The sequence below is a fragment of the Condylura cristata genome, unplaced genomic scaffold, assembly GCF_000260355.1.
Source record: "Condylura cristata isolate star-nosed mole 26May11 unplaced genomic scaffold, ConCri1.0 scaffold00012, whole genome shotgun sequence".
Taxonomy (NCBI): domain Eukaryota; kingdom Metazoa; phylum Chordata; class Mammalia; order Eulipotyphla; family Talpidae; genus Condylura; species Condylura cristata.
In genome coordinates this window covers 13,893,906-13,919,565 of record NW_004567113.1, presented here as the reverse complement: position 1 = coordinate 13,919,565, position 25,660 = coordinate 13,893,906, and the positions used below count along the sequence as shown (strand labels likewise).

General features: G+C 38.6%; 1 protein-coding gene across 4 annotated transcripts in view; it reads right to left on the bottom strand.

Annotated features, from left to right (window-relative positions):
• Positions 1 to 25,660, bottom strand: part of RASGEF1B (RasGEF domain family, member 1B) — a 507,272-nt gene that overhangs the window by 327,390 nt on the left and 154,222 nt on the right. For 2 of the 4 annotated variants that reach the window (XM_012724270.1, XM_012724272.1), the window contains one exon: positions 11,415 to 11,468. The exons of the other annotated variants lie outside the window; for them this stretch is intronic. In XM_012724270.1, coding sequence (XP_012579724.1) covers positions 11,415 to 11,468 — 54 coding nt within the window. The remainder of the gene's footprint in view (positions 1 to 11,414; positions 11,469 to 25,660) is intronic. 4 annotated transcript variants of the gene reach the window in all.

Here is a 25,660-nt window from a genome sequence, read left to right as displayed (position 1 = left end):
GGTGTGGCAGACGTCTCCTGACCTGCTAGCTGCTTCCCTCAGCAGTGTATTTCAGAACATCTACCTGCTCTGCTTCTGCTTGTCTCTGATGAATTCTCATCCCACCCCCCCACACACACACCCCTCTGCCCTGTACCCCAGTTCCTGTATGCATAAATAACTTTAAAAAAAAAGATTTAAAGTTTTTTTTTTTGAGCTTCTATGTTCAAGTCTTCATTCACATCCATGAATAAAACACATCTTATCAGCCCTCCGTGGTGGCGCAGCGGGTTAAAGCACTGCATTGAGAAGCTAACGCCACTTCCGCATGAGTTCGATTCCCGCCTGCCCCAGAGGTGACCACATGGTGTGGCAGACCTCTCCTGACCCGCCCGCTGCCCCCTTCAGCAGTGTACTTTGTCGATCTGCCTGTTCTGCTCCCCACTCTGTCTCTGGTGAAGCCTCTCACCGCCCCTGAGCCTCTGGCCTGTACCCCAGTTCTGTATGTATAAATAAGTAAATCTTTAAAAAAAAAAAAAACACATCTTGTCATCTTGCAATTTTTTTCTATTGGCAGGAAAGACAATACACAGAAGATTAATTATATTATAACTTAAAATATGAAGTAAGACATGAACAGCTTGGAGGTTTTTAGGCTGGAGCAGGTTGACCTTTAAACAGGGTGGTCATTCAGAGGGTGTTGGTATGGGAAGTCTCCCTTTCCTCCTTCCTACTCACTCTCCTGCCTTCCTTCCCTCCTTCCACTCTCCTCATTCCTCCAGCAAAGAAAACGCATAGTACTTCTTTGCAATGTCTGTGATAAGGATAGGTGGTTCTGGATTCCAGGTACTCTCATTTCAGTTTTAATTGCCTATTTGGTGGTTTTGGGGTTTGTTTTTGTTCTGTCACTGAATTTTCCAAATCTCTCTCTCCTGGAGACAGAATGGTGCAGGGGTAAAGAGCACAGATTCTGAAATCATTTCTGTGACTGGAGTCCCAGTTCCAGCACCTATGTGTTCTAATGCTTTGCTCAAGACTCTTTCTGTGACTCACTTGTCTCCTACATAAAATGACACATGTAATAGTAACAAACTAGGGAACTAATTATTGTACAAAATGAATAGGTGGATGCATGTAAACTCTCAGAACATTAAATCAGGGCTGGTTCTAAAGAACCACAATGCAGCCTGCACGCTGGCTTCCAAACTTAACGCCTTGCCCTCACCATTACTGCAGCTGTCTTATTTATGACTTGGCTTGAGCAATGGCTTCGGGAGATTATAACAATCATCAAAGTGTACAATTAAAAAATAAAGAAAATCAATCAACATGGGAGGAGGGAGGGGATGGGATTATTTCGCTTGTACAGATCATTTATATAAACAAAAGGAAAAGCACAGAGCTAAGCTCCTAAATCAGAGGTTGCAATTAGCTCCATTGTAGAGTGGCTTGGCTCCATTTTGAGCAACAATAGCAAGAGTGATCATTCTTAATTGAAATAAATTAAGTATTCTGACTACTTCACTTTTATAAAGAGTTGTAAGCCAGTACAGAGACCCAATTTATATAAACTACTTTCTATTCTTCTTGATCCATCTTTTGATTTTTTTTCTTCTTTTCACATCCAATACACTTTCCTGTAGCAAAGAAAACAAGATACTTCTATCTTGTTTTCAGCTTTCAGAACCCATTATCTAAAATTTAATGTGTGCATGCATGTGTACACATGCCTACGTTTAAATAACTATAGCCCAGTCTTGATTATGTAAGATTCTGGAAAATCTGAAAAGAAAATGGACAACAAAAGGAGGAGGAAAAGTTGTAATAGTACCCTTGAGGCTCAGTAATAGCAGCCAAGAAAACTAAAATCACAAGGAAACACAATTTACAGTCCAAGTTTACCATAATGTCTTTAGCACTGAAAAAAAAAAAAAAACTAAATGAGATGAAACTAGCTGATTATGTGGAATGGAGCATGGTTTGTTGCATTTGCTCACAAGCACACACAAAATATATGTAATCTGATTTTTAAATGCCCTTTTGTATGTATAATTTGTAAGATAAGGCAATGTTCCTTTATGTCTGCAACATTTAAAGTTTTTTGGCAATCTGACACTGCTGTCACAAAGGGGGAAAAATCCATTTTTATTTGTAACTCAACATAGTTTTTTTTTTTTCTCCAGGTATATACGTGTGTGTGTGTGTGTGTGTGTGTGAGAGAGAGAGAGAGAGAGAGAGAGAGGAGAAAGAGAGAGACAGAGAGAGAGAGACAGAGAGAGAGGAGGGAAAACAGGGAGCTGTTAATTACTGCGCTTTCAAATAGATCCAAGAATGGGCATCACATGGCCAGTTATGCATGAACCACAGACTGAGAAGGTCATATTCTTGAAACTTGTTTTCATGCAGATGCAGCCAGGATAATTACAGCTCAAAGGGGATTAGAGTAACATATTTTATGACATTTGTCCTTAACTACCTTCCTCCCTATTAGCAATGTTACTGCTGCCCACTAAAACTGAGACAATATATGGATAGAAATATGTTTATTCTAAAGCGATGGTGACAATCACAGAAGCTGCCAGAAGAGAATAATGGTGCTCTAGCGCTGGCAGTGCTATTGTCAGCAGGAACACCCCAAAATGATTAAGGTGATATTGATAAAATTGAGTTAAGAGTCCTATCATTAAACTATAAATTGAGTATCTCTTCATTTCATTCACTACCAAGAACATTTTACTCACTATAAATTATAACAAGAATAATTTATTCCTTGATTTTTACTTAAGAGTGGAAGATCAAGAAAAGCAGATAATGTATTTCTTCTGGTCCTCCACAACCAATTTTACTCCTATAAACTATTACTTCTTGAATTGGCCTTGGGTGTGTGTGTCTTTCCCTTTTAAAAATTCATTCTCATATGGCTTAAAATAAAGAATTCTTAGCCTGGGGATACAATGATAGCATTATGGTGGATTCACCAATGTTTGGTCTATTCTATTATCTCCATGGCTACTACACTTAAAAGCAAAGAAGCTCACACTTAGATAGCACACAGTGCACCCACTGAAATATGCCTCCTTTCAATAGTCACACACCCACCCTATCCACAGGACTGACTTTATCTGCCCTACTATTATAGTAAAGGTATTATGTATGATAATTTAATACCAACCATTATATGATGCTAATGGTCAGGGGACTTACTGATGCTTAGAAAAAGCAGTGGACTTATTTACTGAAGGTGAGCGATATTTTATATCTCATTCTATACTTCTAAAAAGGTAAAAGGCATTTTATCTATCTGAGAATATCCTGGGTACTGACATAAGCAGGTATACACAGAGTAGATTCTTGGCATCCTTTTCTTTTTACCTCAGTCTTCTGGAAGCTTGTGGAGGAGTAAGACTCTGCTAATCTTATGAATTAACAATGTTATCAATTATCTACTAGATGCTTAAAGTGTGTCACATGCTGGGGACACAGAAAAGTATATTCACTGCACTATTCAGAAGGCTTTATGTTTTATTTGATAAATGTTTTCACAGAGCTTGAATTCCCAGTATTGAGCTAGACTGCATTCTAATTCTGAAGAATTAGAGCTCTATGTATGTATTTGTCCAGTGCAACTACAGTTGAATTTTCTAAATGCTCATGTTAGCCCAAGTCTATTGATTTACTTTTCTTGATGTTGTCGCTCTTTTAGAATTAAACAGATTGTCCAAGGCTCAATTATTCTCTCCAAGTAGAGCAACAATAAATATTACTGAAATTAAAATTAACATATTTTGGTCATATAATTATTAACATCTCTTACTGAGACAGTGTTCTAAGAATTTGATATTCCTCCATCTATTTAATCCATACAATTAATTCTATGGGTAGATGCCAATACTTGTCTCATTTTACATGAGACAAATGAGGGTCAGAGGAATAAAATATCTTGAACAAAGTACTGGAGTTCACAGGTGGTGGAACTGGAACTCCAGTCACAAAAATGGGTCTCCACAGCTTATTTTCCTTACCCCTACTCTACTTTACACTGCTTCCTGGGAGAATGACATTGAAAAAACAAAGGTAAGAACAACAGGAAACCAAACAATAAGAACTGCAAAGAGAGTGCATGGACTTCCTCCCAAACTTTGCATATGAGCCAGAGGTCTTCTTTTGCAGGGAGAGGGGGGACAGGGCTCACCCTGTTTGATAGTGATATTAACATTCCTCCCCATAACTTTGTGGCCTCTGTTGGCACCCATGGAAATAAAGACAGACAGAACTCTACAAGTGTATCTGTAATATCCAGCAGAGATCACTACAGCAAGTCAGCAAAAACAACACTCCACCAAAAAAAAAAAAAAAAAAAACTTTCATTTCTTTCCAAAAATTCTCTTTAAAACGTGAACTGGATTTAAATTTACCTGAAATGATCACTTCACTGTGACTTCACACTGAGACACTGAGTGCTCCAGAATACAGGATTCTGTATTTCTGGAGTGGACCGAGGAATTTCCTTGGCACTCGTAGGGTTAATTCTCTGTGTGCCCTTTCTCAGGGCATGGGAAGAAGCCAGCATGACCTACCATCCTAGAAATTCTGTCAAGAGGCTGGAAGTCATGGGAATCAGCCCAACCAGTTTGTGGAGGTCAGAGAACACCATCTAGACTAGATGTTAAGTCTTGTCTTTAAAAGAGGAAGTCAGACACAATTAGTTTCAACAGACTGAGGAACCAACAGTGAGTTAATATTTTAACCACGGATATTATTATCCTGGTCTTGTGCCAACAAGCACACAGGTTCACTACTGATTCAGGCAGATGATAAATAGAGTCCAGGAGCCCTCAGTGGATGGTTCAGGCTTTAATGTTCTCAGAGAACCAGTACACAGGCAGGGAGGCTGGCACATAAGAAAGCAGGCATGGGGAAGGCAGAGTGGACTAGTGGGCAGGCAGGCAAGTGAGCCCCCAGCCCCCCACTAATCTTTACACTCTTTTCCTGGCTTCTCGCTGCGTTCTCTCTTGAGCCATCTCATTGTTTCGCGTCTTCTGTAGTCACACCACTTTGACCTCATCGCTGCCTCTGCCACTGCCTTTATCCCAGGTATGCACTTATACATGCGTGGGCCCACCCATGCTCCAGGTGTCCCTAATCAGGCACGCATGGCCCACACCCACACTCTCAAGCACCTTCTGCATGAACACAAACAAGGTCACAGGTTAATAGCCACAGAGGCTAGTGGCGTAAAAAGCCTGATTAATTCATTTACCCTACACTTGGGATGTGTGTATTCACAGACCTCTTCATCAACATTGACAAATGAATCTAACCCATTACACAATGTTCTTGATAATTTCTTCTTGAAGGAAAGTTACCTGGCCTATGTGAGCAAAGTACTCATTATGGCTGTTAAAAATAAAAACTTCAAGCAGCTGGCTCAGTCTCTGCACAAACATCACTGGTATTAACAGAGAAGGATCCAAGTCGAAGCCAAGGTTTGGGTGGAATAGATAAGTCAACAAAGCCACAAATAATCCCACAAATAGCCTCCACCATTGATTTCATTAAGTTTCCAACATTGCATAAAGCTAGTATTTTCTTCTTAGCGATATGTTTTAAATAGGGATACATTTCCTAATATCCTACATATTAGATGTCATTAATTTTTCAGCCTCAGGTGACCAGAAGCCAGTGAGAAACATACAGAAAAGAAATGGAGCTTCTCTCCCATTTAAAAGCACAGCCCAAATAAAAGCAAGTACAATGAACAAATAAAAGTGGCATCTGAATTTTTAAAATACGCTCTCTAACCTGAAAAAAAATTACTATGACTACAGAACTGGATACAGAATTCCAGATTAATGGACAGATGGAACATACAGCAAATAAAGCAGGGCATTTTGTGTTGATCTGGGAAACTCCCACTTTTCATTTCCAAGTAATTTGTGACACAGAAATCTCTTATCGCTGACCCACCCAGGGGTTCTTCTTTTCCCTGGCCTCATCCATCACCCTTAGCTGTCCAACACCCTTGTCAATCTCTGACTTGTTCCTCAGGGGTAGTTAGGATCAGAGCTAGGAGCCTTAGAGAAGACATGAAGGATATATACCTGCACATTTCAAATTAAAGGGCTGTAAGTTCCATAATGCTACGCCTGGATGTCACCATCAAAAAATTGCTGAGTCAAAGTACCTGGGTCCAAACAGCTTACACTGAAAGACAAAAAAATACCTTTGCATTAAGGACTCAAACAGGTGGCAGGAGGCATAGGGACATGTGGTTAAGGTTCCCTGCTGCTCTTCCACCCTGTGTCAATTTTACTTAAATATCCTGGGCTAGAAAGGTGAAAAAAAGAAACTGAATGAAGCATATCCCTTCAAAGGCTGCCGTGGGTTTAATATATGCCCTGGAGTAATTGACTTCATATGTTGGCACATTAGCTTTTTCTCTCTAACATGTTATCAATAACAACTATGCTGCAATAGAAGACAGGCAACACAGTTACTGGTGAAAATATGAATTTATGTATGTCCCTAGATGTTTCCAGGTTTTTGAGATTAAGGAGTAAACTGATCTTTAGCTGATAATAAAAACAGGGGTGCTTACAACTCACAAGGTGGTATTTAGGAAGCAGACTTCGAAAGATTTGCTATCTTTGGTTAAACATTTCCATCGTAACAGCAATTCTTTAACACTATTTGAGTGTAGAAGTTACCTTTATAAAGAAGTCCTAAATATATTTCTTTCTCAAGAAAAAAAAAGGCTTTTTAGAACAATATGGTCACTATATTATACTAATGGACAACTATGTGTATAAATCCACTAAGTAAGCCTTTATTGTATCCTTTCTAACAGAGGGCACCATTTTATTGTTCTTAGCAGAATTGGTCATTATTCTTCTTGCACAAGCTGAGAATTTAGAGTGAAAAGGGACCCATAAGTAAGTATTTAGAATCCAAGGGCAGAAGAAGGTAGCAAAATACTGCAAGCAGTAGTTTCAGCATGAGACTGCCCAACTCAGATCCCAGCTCTAATACCTACTAGTGAGTGTCCTCAAATAAGTTCTGTAACAACTGTAGGTCTCAAATTCTTTATCTGCAAGTGGTAGCAATAATATTAACTACCCCAGAAATTTATTATAAAAATGGGAAGAGATAGTCATGTAAAGCACTTCTCACAGGGCTGAAAACATAGTAAACTTTTGACAGGCTGTGTACTTATTGTTAAAGCATAAAATGTTATCAGCCCAGGAAATAAATCCACCATCTTTCCTGGAGAAGCCAAGCAAGTCTTTGAAAAAGAAACAGCGTGAGGCATCTCTCCACAGAAGAGTAAGTTTTCTGAACCAACAGAGGGGTAGAACAGTCTAGGAAGAGGAAACAGTTCATTCTACAGGCACAAAGTTATCAAAGTTTTGCACTCAGGAGCACTGTATTCAAGGCCTCCATACTCCAGCACCTTGTGGATAACAGGGGATGAGGTTAAGATAACTGGAATGACTTCAAGTTATATGCAGAGATGTGGTTGAAGGGGGAAGAGACGGAGTTGGGTGGTTTTTGTTTTTGAACAAAACTGAAATCCCTTATGATCCCTTATGTATTGTTTACCGAAGAGTCTGACATGAACAGGTGTGTTTGTCTTCTGGAAGTAACTGGCAGCATTTTGGACAATGGAGAAAGCCAAACTTGGTAAAAGTTTGAGAAAGCAAGGAGGGAGTTCTCACAACCTTCCAAAAGAGAAATGAGGAAGCAAGGAGAGAGATAATGAAGAGATTCTAAGGGTATTTCAAAATGGAAATTATATGCAATTTGATAGCTAAGTGGGATATGGAAAGTAAAGACATGGAGGAAGAATGGCATAAGGTTTCTAAGCTAGCATGGTAAAGTCATTAACTAGGTGAGGAATGTAAGAGAAGTAAATTCAGAATGAGAGAAGATGTGTGCAAAAGATCTGTTTGTGTTTAGACATGGTCTGTGGAAAACCTAAAAGGAAATAATCTCTAGTCTGTCAGCAACAAAGATCTAGGGTGCAGAAGAGATTCATTACAGGCAAAGATTTGAGTGATTTTCTTAAACTAAGTCTCGTTTGAACAGGCAACATTACCCAGAAATTGCTGATCTTGTGAAAGGTTCTGTCAATGCAAAATATTGGGGGAGCATGTCTGTAGATTAAATAAACACCTTTGAAACTGTATAGCTACACATACTTAAAGCTGGCTGAATAACCACCCCAACTTTATGCCCAAAACAAAAACTAAAAGGTAAGTAATTTACCAGCCATCAAATAGCATGGTCCCATTCTGACTCTGTTTCCATAACATTTACTTATGTGAGTTTTATCCTTTGTTCCTTCCCTCCTGATATAGTACAAGATGTATCATCCATCCAACTAAATTTAAGTCTATGCTTTGATATCTAAAGTCTTCAGTCTTCTCAAGGACCTCATTCAACAGTTTCCCCTTCCATTTCTTGGATCCTTATCCCTTCTTTTCTATTGTCTTTTTTTTTTTTTAAGCTTTATTTATTCATACAGAACTGGAGTACAGGCCAGAGATGCAGAGGGTGAGAAAATTCACCAGGGACAGAGTGGGGAGCAGAACAGGCAGATCGACGAAGTACACTGCTGAGGGGAGCAGCGGGCGGGTCAGGAGAGGTCTGCCACACCATGTGGATCTCCTCTGGGGCAGGCGGGTATCGAACTCATGCTGAAGTGGCTTAAGCTTCTTAGTGCTGTGCTTTAACCTGCTGCGCCACCAGGGAGGGCCTCTATTATCTTTTTTTTTTTTTTAACAGCACCAAAATGCACTTGCATAAGTCAATCCCATTGTAAGAACAGTCCCATGAGCTCCTCACCCTCACCCCCATACTCAACTGTCTCCCTCATTTAATCTTAAACCCACTGCAAGCTGGCTTCTACATCCATCATTTATATCTCATTAAAACCAACAAAAAGCTACAATATTGACAAACCTACTGGATGTTCCTCAACCGCTTTTACTTAATCTCTCAGCAATAATTTTCTTCTACTTAATCTCTCAGCAATCATTTTGGTACCAATGCCCACCTCTAATTTAACTAACGTCTTTATTGATTTGACTACTGTGACATTGCATTTTTCTACCTTTGTTTCCAACTTCTACGACTTCTTCTGTTTCCACTTACCATTTCATGTTATAATTTCCAGGCATTTCAGATTTAATAATTATCTTTATCTCATTTTCAGACTTTCATACTTCTGTTATTCTGCCACCACTTTGTCTTCACTTGACCAAATCCCATTCATTCCTTGGGTCTCTATGTGAATACCACTTCAGAGAAGTTCTCGTGGGCTCTCTAGGTTAAATTAGGATCTCCAGATATACAATCTGTTAACTTCCCACTTTCTACCATAATTTTGTTAACTACTTGTTTAATGACTATAAATTCTGTGAGGGCAAAGGTCATATGAGACTTGCTCACTGATACTTCTGTTCATGTCACTTAGCAGATGCTCAGTGAACATTTGTTAACAGACTAGATGGATGAATGAAGGTGAAGTTAGAGACTCTATGTTCTATACAAGATATAGAACCTAGGAGAGGTAATAAGTTGAATAACACAACTGGGTTGAAAATTATCTGCATTGATCAAAAAATTTTAGAGGAACAGAAATAAATGTGGCATTTTCATTCATGCTCACAGAATTATTTACATAATGTAATTTTATTTATAATATGTTTTAACAGCAACCCACAAAATATCTGAAAGGCATGTTCAAGGAATGCAAGTAAGTCAGTCACATAGCCAAATAGAAATTCATGTCTTCTTACACATTATTAGGAAAACATTAATGTTACACAAGAACTCCTATAGTCTGTCCTTTTGTTAGGCCTTATAGTGTGTTTTTGACTAAAAAGTCCCATAGTGTTCTTGACTGATGGACCACATCTGGAAATCATACATAATTCTTTGACATTAACAAAGAATGCACAAAGATGGCTTTGTCTAAATAATTAATAATAGCACTATGAAAGGTAAAATTATTATCCCCATTTTACAGATGATAAAAATGAGGCACCTAGAGTTTACGTAACCTAGCAAAGGCCAGATAAGTAGTAAGTGACAGAGTGAGATTTTGAAGTCAAATAGCCAACGCCCGGCCTGCGATGTTTAAAAAATCAGTCATACCAATTGATAAGAAGAGAGGGAAAAAAAAACACATTTGCTTAGGGATGTGGTAAGCTGAAGGTTCAGGAAAAAAGATTATTCATTGGCCTTACAGTTAACTAGGCAGAAATCAAGAGGCAGACATGGGTTCAGTAAATTGAAGAACTTTCTAATACTTTGTTTTACTCACTGGTGAGCAGTCTGGCTCACTGGGTTCCCAGTGCAGGGAGCATTCAGGTATAGGCTAGAAGGTGACCTAGAAATGATGACTATGGCAGCCCTCCCTTCAGGAAAAGTAGAGGTAGAGAATCCATTTCCTAACATCTGTAGTTTTCAAAACACCACATGGATCTCAAGCTCAAGAAGCCAAGACCAAACACAATAGAACTTAACCAAGACAGAGCTTTAATAGGCCATCAACAACCTATCAAGATAATGAAATGGCTGGAGTTCAGAACAGTGGGCCTCCACACTACTGTTACAGATGAATATCCTTACTACATACATCCAAAATAAGCAACATCAGAAATGGAAATGGAATGGCAATAATGTCATGGAATAAAACCCAAAGAAACACAAGCAACTAGAATTTGATGCACAGGTCAACTCTATGCACCACTTTTCCATATCAACAGATAGTGTCAAAAAAATTTATTTGCATTGTTTCAGCTGTGAGATCATTTCTTTCCCATCCAGAAGAAGATCTCATTAAATCTGAGATTAAAGAAGTGGATAAAAGTGCTCCCCTGGAACGAGAAGGCCAGGAATTAGACACACCACTACTGCTACAGCAGTCTTCAGACATGATCCCTCACAGGGAGTCTTCCATCAGATGTGAGCAAGACTAATCCTTTTGCAAAGCATGACAGCTTCTCAAACTTGACTGTGGTTAATCCAAACCAGATTTTTATGCTATATGATCAGCTTTCAAAATACAAAATCATGTTTAGATTATCCTGGGTTTAGGCTTTATTAAATTTAAGTTTGCAAAGATACAGATGCCTGTAATACAGCCTGCCCTTAGCTCCCTTGATGCTTATCTTGCAGAATAAAATGGCAGATGATAGCGAGATAGAGGTATGAAACCAGAACTTCTCTCTAACACAATGCTGTCAAATGATAACAGAGTTTTCCACATACTTAAGAGAATCACTCAAATTTCCATCTCTGCAAAAAGAGCACTGTAACATGTCATCAGAACATTGTTATTGACGCCTTAGCTTTCCAGCTGAAGTTCATCATCTTTGAAGGCTTTCCTTACTCTGACAGCAGGCTACAGTTCTTGGAGACTAACTTACCTTTTTGCAGTCAGATAAGGACTTCTCCTTGGCCAATGTGCTGAAAATGGTGGCCTGCAAAACAGGAAGACAGGTGATCCATTACCCTGAAACATGTAGCAATACTGACCCTGTCCAGTTCAGCTCCATGGTGGACATCTCCTCCTGTGACCTCAATGATTTATCTGGACTTTAAAAAGCATTTGCCCTTTGTTGTTGCCTCTGCCATCCTATCCAAGATGAAACATTCATTATGGGCCAACGACAATTAAGCCAGTAAGTTAAGTACACTTACTTCCATTCATTTGACAAAGAAGGTAACTGTGGCATGATTTAGTTGTCAATTATTTTAATATAATTAATAATCACTTGTATTATATTACATATGTACATGTAGCTTTTCTTTCTTTAGATAACATTATCCTACTTAATACCATATTACTAAAAACTTTCCAGGCTAATTCAGATAGAGTTGCTCATTCTTAAATTTCACAACATTCTACAATATGTATGTAATATACTTTGTTTTGATGAACATTTAGCAGCTTAGGTATGTTGCTGTTCCTTTTTTATATTCACTTTTGTTTGTTATTACACACTGGTACAATAAACAGTCTAGTACTGTTTATTGCAGTATTATTTATATATGTCTATGAGTGTGTGTATATATTTTACTGATAATTTTATTTTGGTTGAATAGGATCAAAAAATTGTTATCAGAAATTTGTTCTGATTGGAAGTAGCTCTTTATATAACATAGAATTATTAACCATCTCTCCTAGGATTTTGTTTTGCTTTGGGACAAGACCTAGAGAGAGTTAAAAATCTAAGCCATATTCTGGCCCAAAATAAACAGTACTTTAGGACAGAAAATATACATATGGGTATACATATAAAAACCTTATTAATAAAAAATAGTTAACTTAAATGTTTTGCTTGGTGTAATATTAAAATGTGGTTTGCTGAAAATTTTTGTGTTGCTTCTGGAGATAGGGCTATATGTTCGTCAGGAAATTTGAATTAAAGGGCAAAAAGGTAAAGAAGGGAAGAACTGTATTGGTAGAAGAAATGAGGAAAAAATCCAAAAAGAAGGGCTCAGATAAAAAGGTCAGGAAAAAAAAAAACAGACACAGCAAAATTATCAAGGATAGGCAAAAACTTCCACTAAAGAATCAGCCATCTTTGCTTAAAGATAATGAGGGCAATTACTCAGCCTTTGTAGACTTGTCTACCCATCCACCTAATTTCAACCATTGGTGTTGGCAAGACTAGGAATAGCCCTGGGAATTCCATGCCATCTTGCCCTTTACTTCTGCATCTTTAGGGATGCAAGCAAAGATATTCTTACTTTCTATTTAAAGACTGAGTCAATCAAGAGAGAAATGCCAATGAAACAGCTCTTGATATGGGCATGCCATAGAGAAGCACCTCTCTAGAGCCTGCCCCTCAAATGTCTTCCTTGTGATCTCATCACCTGTACACATTTGTGCAGGAGCATCGAACACCACATCATGACAGAGGCCTCAGTGTTCTCTCAGATTCCTGTTTCAAGCAAGTAAGGACCCAACAAGAATTAGTCATTACTAAAGCCCTTTCACCTAGTCTAGTGCAGAGAAGGCACTAACAAATATGCATTGACTGGAAGGAAGAAAAAAGGGTGGTATTAGGCGAGACTGCAGTTCTTATCCCAAAATACTGCTTTGGAAGTACAATGCTGAAAAACGGCCTCATAATGGAATAACATTATAAGGTAAAGCCCAGAAAGAGAAGAATCGACAAAGGTAAAAGATTTCTCAGTAACCATTATATATTTTCTTTCTACACAGCATATAACTGTCCATTATCCCCTTGATTTGACTATCAATTTTTCACTGTCAAGCCTATGAATAATTTGGACGGGATACATCTTTGTTCTTGAGCTTGTTATGCTGTGCACCATAGGAAATTTTGCAGGATACCTGGCCTGTACCTACAAGTCCAATATACCCATCCTTACTTGAGTCAAGACAACCAAAAATGACTCCTAACATTGCCAAATTTCTCTTGGGGGACCAAATCACCCCAACTGACAACCGGCTTACCCTAGAAGGTGACTATTTTTGCAAATTATCCTGATTCCCTGGCTATTGCACTAAATTTTTCTGGGAAACAGAAATTTCTATCACCAGACTTCTTTCTATCCCTGATTTCAAGCCTCAGTGTTAGTTCTAAATAGAAGGAGCACCCAAGTTTCAGCTACTGAAGACTGTGTGGGGGCAATTTGGGAGACTAATTGCATTTTTAACTAAGCTTAAGATACACAACTGGAAAGAGTAATTTAAAAAGCATGTCTAAGGATTCAGACATTAAGCTGTTAGCCCCAGGGGAAATGATCTTCGAAATTAAACAATACCATTCAACCTTCGAGAACAGTCTTAAGTGACCTGAGAAACATGTTTGAAGGAGAAATGAGAGTCAGAGATGGGTGAAATTAGCTTCACTTCAAAAATTAATATGAGTAGCTCTAAAGGTTACATTTATAGAAAGGAATCACTTGAGCAGATGTGCAATGAAATCTCAGTTCCTGAATGGGGTGTGAAAGAGGTATGGCTTGGGTCAATGAGAGTCCATATCCTTAATTTGGTGATTTTCTAAAGGGATTTTACTTATATGCTTGGTAAGTCTCATTTCGTTCCTGTCGAAAGACTTTAACTGGCATTCCAGCTTCCTAATTGCAGTTACTGGGAAAGACTTTGGGTGGGCTTTCTGAACCTTCCAACTACATGTTCACTTTAATTACTGAAAATGAAAGAGTCAAAACATGGTGACATAGCCATGCTGTGACCTCTGATTATAGCATCAATATTTTTCGACTAGAGGAAACTCCTAATGAGTCACCTCCACCAAAGTTTGTGTTACGGTGAGATGGTCACAGAAACAAGCACAATAAAGAACAGTAACTTTTTTAGAGCGCTGACTGCTAACCCTGTTGGCAGGCTGACCAGCACAAGTGAGCAGTATCATCCATGGATAGCTGTTGCAATTTCCCAAAATGAATTTAGGAATGTGAGATTAAAGTGTTGTCCATTTATATTCTGATGCCTGAATTTTTTGTCACTAGAATTCTGTTTTTTAGTATAAGATTTCAAATCATAATAGAGCAGCCTTCAAAGGGATGCTAGTATATAAGAACCACCAGAAAAAGGGAAACTGGAAATTTTAGGTATTATAATTTGTTGGTCTGTTACATCTCAGAAGGAATGAGTCTATCAGATCCTGTTCTGCAAGCATATTTTTTAAATGATTTTAAGAACAAATTTTGATGTTTGTACATGTGTGTATGTGTGTGTTTTGCTCTTAAACAGACCAGCTAGTTTTGATAAATGATCAAATGCAACTGAAAGTTAAAAATGGAAAAAAGGAATGATGCCTCCTTAAAACATCTGCAATACTAGCATACTGGATGATTTCTTACTCATAGGTAGATGTCAAGACTAGATCTATACATGCTGCTAGCAATTTAGAAGCCATTTACACTGGAATTAATGGGGCCCAAAAGTGAATACTACTTGCATGCTTTCTTAGACCTTTTTTTTAAAAGATTTATTTATGCATACAGAACTGGGTTGCAGGCCAGAAGTGGAGGGGCAGTGAGAGGATTCACCAGAGATAGAGTAGGGAGCAGAACAGGCAGACTGATGAAGAACACTGCTGATGGGAGCAGCAGGTGGGTCAGGAGAGGTCTGCCTTGCCATGTAGATCACTTCCAGAGCTGGGCTCAAACTCACAGTGAAGCAACTTGCAGCTAGCTTGCAGTACTGTGCTTTAACCCGTTGTGCCACCGGAGAGGGCCCTCTCAGACATTTTAGTAAGCCAATTTTAGTGTTTCTGGACAAAATAAAAATTCCATTTAGTCTTCATACTTTAGTAGATTGATACTGATACATATACAGTGAAAATGGAGGTATCTCCTCCAGGCAAAGTACGGCATTCATGTTTGTAACTGCATAATTATAACACACAACCAGCTAAAGGAAAATATGTATACCCCGAATAAATGATAAAATTACAGTGTTTTCTTATAGTTCATGAATACTGAAAATTTCAATTAGCCAAGTGAAAAGCCATTGAATGTGCCAGCAGGATTTATATCCAAGACTAATGACCATCATCTGCATCCTATTTAGCTAATGAAGGTTTGGAACACTTGTGGATAATTAAGGGAAAGCTGATGGGAGGAAATCTGAACCATGGAAAGATCAAATCTATTTATGTCTGCATTTAAAACTAAACTTATCTAATAGTTCACTCAATCAATGCATAATGTCTGTTCATTTGGGATAAGATAGATGCTCATAAGTTAAGTCGACAGGTTAGCTCCCATAACATGAAATTCAATCCTCTTTCATCCAATCAACACACACTTATTGAAAATCATGTGTCGCTGTCCTTGTGGATCATCAACACAACACCAGGATTTCCCCAATGCTTTCCACTACTTTCCCCTACATCAGTTTATTAGGTTTACTGTCACTTTACTGAAGTACTACCATCCATCTGTCTGTCATGAGAGCTATAGTGTAACTGCAATCCAAGAGCATTACAGGGAAGCAGAGGCTATACAAGGGGCACCTGACTTTTTTTTTTTTTTTTTAAATGAAATGGGGCAGCCTAGAGTCAGACTCTGGGCTCATCAATAGAGGGGTGTTAGTATAAATAAAATTAAGGACTGTTAAAGAATACACAAAACATGATATCCAGGAGTAGCCAGAATAGGAATCAAGTTCTATGTAGCTCTACTAAATTTTATTGAATATTTTATTGGTCATCTCATTCAACTGTTATTATACCACTAAAGTGCCCTCCGTGGTGGTAAAATGGGTTAAAGCATATCACTATGAAGCTATCTGCAGCTACTGCAGAACAAGTTCGATACCCCATCAGTGAGGTAACCACATGGTACAGCAGACCTCTCCTGTCTCATCTGCTGCTCCCCTCAGCAGTGTACTTCATTGACCTGCCTATTCTACTCCCCACTCTTTCTCTGGTGAATCCTCTCACCCCCCCCCACATTCCCACATTCCTCACCACTCCCTATACCCCTCATCCCCCCATACTCCTCACCCCCTCCATACCCCAGTTCTATATACATAAATATCTAAATCTTTTTTTGTTTTTATAAAGGGGGAGCAACTTAAAACTCCCTTCCTTGGGTTCCTACCATAATCACAAATATTTTTAACAAAGATGATGATGCTCCAAGGATGCAATCCTGGGTTCTGTTCAAGGATTGTACACCTACCAGGCAGGCATGAATGTGTGCATGAAATAAATGGGGCATCTGAATCTTGGGGGCAAACATTTGTCTTTTAGAATCCCTTCCAGGCCAGGCCCAAAAGGTAGGCAGGTGAAAAAACATCAGCAAAATCAGAGCCTACCCATACTGACCTTGGGCAGAAACTTATCTAAGGCAAGGGTTGCAAACATCAGGGGCACGAGAAACACCTAGAAGTCTTCAAGTACATTGATGGTTGGAAGCGTGAAGTTTGGGGTGATCCCAAGAATTTACATTTCTAACATTACCTGGTAAGGATGACACTCCTAATCCAGAAACCATACTTTGAAAACCTGTGGTCTAAGACTAAAAGCCAATCAATGCCAGTGCTAACTATGCCTTTTATGACTTCACAAGAAAAAAGTGTATCTGACTGCAATTTCCATTAATAAACTTCTAATTAGTGACAATACTAATACTTTGTCATTTATATAAAACTTTTAATTTCTGAAGATTCTTGACACACAGTTTTACTTGAACTTTCAAGCAATCCTAAAAGGTAGTTATTATTAATCTCATTGTAGAGCATTAAGAGAGAGGTTAGGTAATTTGCCCAAATTTTCTTAAGTAGAGAGTGTTCAAACCAAGCATCAGGTCACTGATATTCAGAAATATTTCAAGGGTGTTATGTCATAAGACTTGTCCTCTGGGGTATCAAAATACAATATAAAATTCTTTTAAAAATTAATAGTGAAATTGCTCTAGTGACATAATATTAAAGTCAAGAATTGTTGACTAATAAATTAATGTTAATTCTTTTTTTTAAAAAAAGATTTATTTGTGCATACAGAACTGGGGTACAGGTAAGAGGCTCAGGGGCAGTGAGAGGCTTCACCAGAGACAGAGTGGGGAGCAGAACAGGCAGATCGACGAAGTACACTGCTGAGGGGAGCAGCGGGCGGGTCAGGAGAGATCTGCCACGCCATGTGGTCACCTCCGGGGCAGGCGGGAATCAAACTCATGCGGAGGTGGCCCCAGCCTCTCAGTGCTGTGCCTTAACCCGCTGCGCCACCAGGGAGGGCCTTAATGTCAATTCTTAACATTTATAAAAGCTTAACATTAAATAGCTAATATATAAAAGACACCCCCCAAAAAAGCTCTTTTATAAGGACAAAGAAAACAGAAACTAAGACATGTATATGTAAAGTTCAGATACAAACTTAAAGTCAGGAGTGACCATAAAAACCTAGGAAAAGAGTACTACTGGGAGAAAAGGTGCTACATTATCCTTGGTTCTCCCTTCCTGCAGAAGAGACTGCATCTCTGATGTTCCCATAAGGTTAGCATCTTTGGTAGATAACCACAGGGAGCACTGGACCTATAGGGAACCCAAGGAGCTCTGATGCACAGAGGTAAAGGACAGGACTCAAGGACCCTGTCCATGAACACTCCCTATCAGGACAGCCATAAAGAGGATCAAGTCCCTCCTTTGGCTGAAACTTCACAGCTTGAAAATCCTATAAGACCTGCAAGACACTGCTCTGGACAAAAGAAGTTGTCAGTACACATTTCATGTATTTCATGACAGTATTTAAATGTGGCCAATTAGTGCCATGGTGAGAAAGTAGCGTGGTAAACAGCCTCAAAGAGGACAAAACTAAGTGCAACATAATGGGACAGAAGGCAGTAAGTGGTGTAAGCTACATCCCATCAAGCTGCAGGCCAATCTCCCTACAGGCAGTAACATAAATAGAACAAAAACAGAGGGGCCGAATCAGGGTGGTCCCATTGTTTTCCCCTGAAATGTAAGTGCTAAAGGTAAGCGGAACTGAAGAAAGTGGAACAATCCACAGGGGCAGGATATTTTTGTGCACTCTGATTTTAAAATAGTGAGAAAATTCAGTATTCAAACTATGCATGCTACTACTTATATTCTTTGAGTCAATAACTATGGTACTTTAAAGAGGATCACGTTCTGAAAATTACTCAGTATTTGAGACTATAATCCCTAGAATTCTTTTAGACCTCTACTGTACCTTAAACAAACCCCTTTGATGGAACTTAAAATAGGCAGTAGATTTCCCACATTGGACTATAAGCTTGTGGAGTCCAGAAGTCAATTTTTAATCATTTCTGTACCTATACAGTGGTGGGCATGTGGCCTTGCAAAACACCTTTATTCTGGACTTGTAGCCTCCCAACTGTCAAACAATATACCTCAGTTTTAAGACATTCCGTTTGTGGTACGCTAGCAAACTAATAGAACATATAGAATGATCTCTATTTACTGATCACAGACTGCAGGGACTGACAAACTTTTCCTGAAACAAAGTAAATATTTCAGGCTTTCTAGGCCCTAAGAATGCTCAACAATTCAATTTTGTCGCTGTATTGTGAGAGGAGTTACAACAAAATGCACATTGACGAAACAGATGTGTAGCTATATTACAATTTCCAATAGGACTTTTATAGGTATTGTAATTTGAATTATATGTAGTTATTATGTCATTATTGTTTTGCTTTGCTTTTTTAGCAAAGATTTAAAAATGTGAAACTTACCCTTACTATGATGTCTACACAAAAACAGGCAGTGGACCAGATTTGGCCTGCCATTTCCGGTTTGTCTACTCTTGGGTACAAATGTTAGAATAAGAAACAGCTGACTCTAGTCCTAATTATTATTTGTACAACTTAGATTAAACCATTGGCTTCTGTCTTATAAGATGGTAGCAAACTTTTCTTTACCCATTAGATTATTATGAGAAAAATATGAAGTCAATTTTCAATATTTTGTATATAATAATGATATTTGCTAAATACATTCAGAAGCACTTATTAACAGTAAGTCCATGGTATTAAGCCATTGACATTGTATCATGGAGCCAGGGAAGGCTGGAAACAAATGCATGAGCCCCTTTTGTCACTTACATCGTCAGCTCTTCAGATGCATCAGAAGAGGTCAAGAAGACGTAGCACACACTCAAAACTCTGGGCAGATGGAGGACTTTCTGATTAAACAGGAACTCTGAGGCAAATATTCACTGCCTCTGGTCCCATCTGACTCTGGGCTACTGCTGAACCAAGCATTTCTTCTTGGTAGAAATGTTCTGGATTGAAACTGGCCTGCTACTGGAAGGCTCTAGTGTAAGTCAATCCCCTAGATGATCATTCCAAACAAATACTCATCACTCACTGGAGCTCCTTTGGCCAGCTTGAGCCCATTTCTATGGTGCCAACAGCTGACACGGCCATAAATATTAACCTGCATGTAGAACTATCTTCACACTCATCACCATAAGGAATTGGAACATTGCCACTGTGTTCTGTGGGTGTTGGACTTCAGCTGACAGATACCGATTTTCAGGTCTGGCATAAATAGAACATCAAGAAATAAATATCATTTTTCTAGCATGCACAGGCTATCAGGCCTCCCTAAAACTGAGTTATATATACCCTTGAAGAGCTGGGAGCAAATCCCTCCATACTATTACTATAGCCCATCAGTCATAAGCCCTTAGAAAGTAGGAATTTTATCCCAAATAAATTATTCCAATGTCCTTTCATCCCTAAAACGGTGAGTTTGTGTGTGTATGTTTTATATATAGAAAGTTGCCACTAGACTTATTCTGTTCCTGAATCTCACATTCACTTTTGAAAGGCCCATAGAATCCAAAGCCTTTGCCAATCTGTGGCTGTGACAGTCTCCATATCCTTCCTGTTGTCTCCCTCCTATAGATACATCCACTTTGGCACATTATCACCCCCTGCCTTCAGGAGACCAGAAGTCAGATATTAAAATCTCTTAGCAAGTTGACACCTCTTCTAAAAGATGTTCATCACACACAGCAAGGGTGGGCAACAGTGTCCCTCTTGGAAGCAGAGTAACTTAATGTCAAGGGCAAGAGATCAGTTCCGAGCTCTTCCCTATGTGAAATAGGGCGCTTCACTTAAATTCTCTGAGTCTATATTCTTTATCTGTAAAATGGGAACAAGACTATTTTACCTTAGCTTACGTAAGAGTGCTTTGTAAAATTTCAAGAGGACCTGTGCTCAAAAAGTAATAGTTATTTCGTTAACAGCTTGCTCCTCATCTCCAGCTCCATCTCCAACTACACTTCCTCTAATGACTTCACAAATGCCTATGTACAGGGATACGTAAAACCAGGTGACAGTAAAGGAGGAAACAAGAAGTTACAAGGAAACAAAGCCTGGGCTTTAGAAGAGCAAGTGGCTAGGTGCAGGGAGAAGATACTGGCCTTTTTCTTCCCTCCAATAATCTTCAAGTTATTATATAATGGTAAATTTCCATTATATAATTAAACCTTGTACTCCTTCAAACATCTCAGACAGATGGGAATGAAATTGGTTACCTATCTTGGGCAATAAAGCTGAAACCTTCAGTCTTTGGAGGGATTCTAACTTAAAGTGGTGGGACTATCTTTTATCCTAAGATAAAAGAAACTGTCATTTTTCATACAAACTCTATGTACTAACATATGTCTAAATAGATTTAAAAAAATAAAAGCCCCACCTACTAGTGAATTTCTAATCCATGCTGATGAAATACTAACATGTAGATTTGGTAGGGAGGAAGGAAGAACAGAAGGTCATGGAAGAAAGACATTTTCATAATTACTAGTTATTACAAGTCATTTAAATGAATGCACAACAAAAATGGAGGTTTGCAGGGCCCAATATGATGAGTTCCTGTTTAAAAGCCCAGCTCTGTCATTAGTAAATGAATGGTGATGTGCCATTATCTCAGACACTCTAAGTGATGATTTGACAGAAAATCGATGGCTACACAATTTTACTGCACACCAGAAATAAAAATAAAAGATCTAGCTTGCCATAAGCACATTTCATAATTAGAGCACTGACAGATGTGGTCCTTATCCTAGCTCAAAATTGCTGCACCTTTATACTTTAGAGGCTTTATTTTGAGTTCCATCTGCACAAGCTCTCCAAGTGAAAGGCTAATAAGAGATGATTAAAGTGTTCCCCAGGGCTTGGGGAAATCCCATGCTTCACCCTCCCCCCCAACCCTGCACTTTTTTTTTTCTTTCATTTCTTCCAACTGTCCTAAGCCCATTTATTCAACAAATATTACTGAGTACTTGTGTTACAGGCATTAGGTCAGGTTATGTTGGGAGTATAGAGATGTATGAAATATGGCATGTGCCTCGCAGAGATAACAAGTGTATCTGGAGAAGTTCTCTTGAGTTCTGGCCCTGGTTTTCTTCTCTTTCAATGAACTTCACACAAGAGGCTTGGATCTCTTTCATTCATGTTACTTCTGCACTTATGCAATTTTTAGTAGTCTTTTTCATACTATAATAATTTATTTCACTATGTCTTTTGTCCTCACATTGCTCTTTGGAAGCAAAGGACAGGCCTTTCTCACACTGTACTCTGCATTTCACGATGACTAAGACCTAGTACATTTTTTAGTTTGTTGAATATAAGCAATACACTTCTTTGGCTTCAACTACTAATTGTATTAAAATTATAAATGTGTATATTCATCCCTTAGATGACTTAGGGAACTTAGAATTTGATTTGTCTAAAATTTCATACATTGCATTCCTACCTATAAATCTGTCCCAGTTGTTCATATTTGATTGATGAGACACATCTATTCCCTTTTTCAACTACAAGTCTCAATGTTTGCATTAGCTCTCTCTTCCTTATATAATATATCCAAATGAGTCCAGGACAGAAAACTCTCAAGTCATAAAGCTTTTTCTCATTGCCTTGGTTCAGATTCTTGTCGCCCCCATTTTCCAGTCTGATTCCCCTGCTATCAGTCCCTCCTCTGTATTATTTTATTCTTCCACTAGTCACTTTACAGATCTCTGTTTCCCCAATGACTATGAAAACATGTCTTTGTTTCTGATCACAGTGCATACAGATAATTTGACCACCCCTTATTTCATCATGCTACTTTGTGATGCTCTCCACAGCCTCTAAGTTAACCCTATAAGTTAACCCTATAAGCTGTTTAAATTTCTCTGCACAAGCTAGGGAGACCTGTAACTTCTTGTGTGTAACTATATATCCCCTGTCCTACTAGTTTGGCCAATTCCCACTTTCCTCTGCTAAGATTTCCCTTACTTCCCCAAGAATAGTTAGTGGTTTCCCTCTGGTTTCCTAAAATCCTTAATTCTCATTTATAGTTGTTTAAAATGTTTTTGCTAGTTAGACTGAAAGTTCAGTGATTGCTAAAGAAATCAACTTTATTCATTTCTGTTACCACAGGTCCAAGTGGTCATGACAGAGAGTCAAGGAGTGTTTGATAAAATAACTGAGTCACTAATTGAACAGTTTCAGGTGAGTCAGAGATATATTTAGGCACAAACTGTGTCTAAGGGTAGTTGATGTCACAGCTAGGATTGTGAGCGCCTAGGTAGGTAAGTAGATTGTTATAAAAGAAGGGGATAAATTCCTACAGAGCACTGATATTTATTAAGAGAAAAGTAATCAGCCAAGACAATTAAGAAAATGCAGTCAGGGGTATAAAAGAGCTGACATGTCACAGATTAACATACTACTTCCTCAAAAAATAATGCTCATAATCTCCCAAAATTGGATTAGCATCCATTTTTGTGTACCCCCCCCTTAATACCACACTAATCTCTATCAGAGCACTCATCACAGTGCAGTTTACCTATTAACTGGCATGCAATTCTTAGAGATATATTTTCCCAAGAGTAGGGACTATGTTATCAGTGGCTTATGACACAGTGCATGACATGGTGTTCAGTAAATATTTGTTCAACAACTGAACAAATGAATGATTAAATGAGTGAAAAGTAAAAGAAATCATGTAAGATAGACTGAAAGAAGACTAGCATTCACAAAGGTAATGGGTGACTTCCAATTTTGTGTTTTACCACATAAACCACACTTAAATATCATTGGTTTCACACTGGAAGTTTTGATAATTTGATATTAAATATAAAGTTTCATGGCTGTCACTGGCTTCCTTTCTACAACCATCACTATGAAGATGGATGCATGGCTCTGAATGCGCTCAAAAAGATTTACCCATTAGTCTTTACTCAGATAACATAACAGTCACTATTTCCTTTAAAAGACAAAACACTAAATGTGTCACTCAAAATTGCTTTATCAAATAATATTCTCTTTAAGCCAAGGAAAGTTTAAGTAATTGTAATCAACTCATCTCCTAGTGACCTTGAATTTCTGGCTACAACAGGCCATACCTATTATAACTATATGCCCTCTATTTGAAGAATCCTTGCAAAGTAGAACAGATTATTTATCATCATAAGCCTCCAACTTGCTGATATAAAAGGGATACTTTGATGATAAATCCCTAGATGAATGAATGGATGAGAACTGCTGAGAGATTGCTAATGTTTTTAGATTTACAAATGAGAACTTGGAATAAAGAAAATGGGAAACATAAACACAGCCTGTAGACTACAAAAGCCCTTTCACGACATGAGATGGGGAATTAGAACAACTGTATTTCAATAGTTTCTGAGAATTGAAAATTTAGCTGTGTGGGAGGGGGAGAGGAAGCCTATGCAAACACAAGATGCTAAGAAAATAGTCTTCTTCCCTCTTGTCCTTGACTTTACCAGTGAGGACCACTCACACACAGGGGACTGTCAAAGAAAAGATCTAAGAAAGGAATTTGCTTTGTTTCTCAGCCTTGTCCCATGGTGGGTGGTTAAGTGAAGGTAACTAAGTGCTTCCCATTAACTACATCTTATACACAATCTGGATGTCCAAGATTCATGAATTCATTGAAACTGTTCAAAGTTGATGAACTTATTTCTTAAAGTTAGAGACTTAAAAGAAATGCCTTTTTTTTTTTTTCCTTTTTGAGTCAAGACATTCTAGAAACCAACTTCCTAGAGTGGTCTGGCAGAAACTAAGGGCATCCAAATGCCCTGCAGGAGTTGTTCTGTCGCCACGCTCCCTCTGGTGCTGTTTGCTCTCAGGAGCTCTTGCTTCCTTCCATAAGCAATTCACAGCTCAGGGACATCAAGAATCCACTCTTGATTGAGGCAGGAGTTCAAAAAAACCACGTTTTTATTGTTTAATTAGAAATCTGAACATTTGAAAGGGCTGTAGAAAGCAGGCTAAGTTCTAGTCAATTAGAAAAACCTTCTGGTGTCAAAGAGAAGCATCTTGCCCTAAAGTATCAGTGTAACATAGTAGAAGAAGTGTTAAGAGTTACTACAGTTAAAATAGATAAATACACTGTTTTTGTACTGTGACCAATATTCGTGTTACAACTTTGTATAACTTAATGTCTGGGCCTCAGTTCCCTCTACTTTAGAATGAAAACAAAAATCCACTTGGTGACAAGAGGATTAAATACAGTCATTTATGCATGGCAAATAGCTCAGGTATGGGGTGGACATTTAGTAAATACCACTCTAGGGCCCTCCCTGGTGGTGCAACAGTTTAAAACACAGCACTATGAAGCTAGTCGCAACCACTCCCACACGGACTGGATTCCCAGCCTGGGAGGTGATGCATAGACTGCTCTTGACAGTCCACTGCTGCCCTCAGCAGTGTATTTCCTCGACCTTCCTGTTCTGCCCCCTACTCTGTCTCTGGTGAATCCTGTCACTGCCCCTGCACTTCTAGCCTGTAACCCACTTCTGTATGCAAAAATTAATCTTTACACTCAAAAAATTAAATAAATACATGCACTATCTACTGATTTTCTTTTTAAAAAAATTAGACTAGGAATGGGAGTTTACCTGTTAAATGACTTAACGTAGTACTGAACTCCATTATGTTAAGACAGATACAGCATAATACCAGATACAATATTTTATCACTTAAAAATATTGATTTGGTCCTCCTTGGTGGCGCAGCAAGTAAAAGCACCGCACTGAAAGCTAGCTGCAGCTGCTTCAGTGCGAGTTGAATCCCCAGCCCTGGAGGTGACCCATATGGCACAGCAGACTCTGTCTTGCCCGCTGCTCCCCTCAGCAGTGTACTTCATCAATCTGCCTGTTCTGCTCCC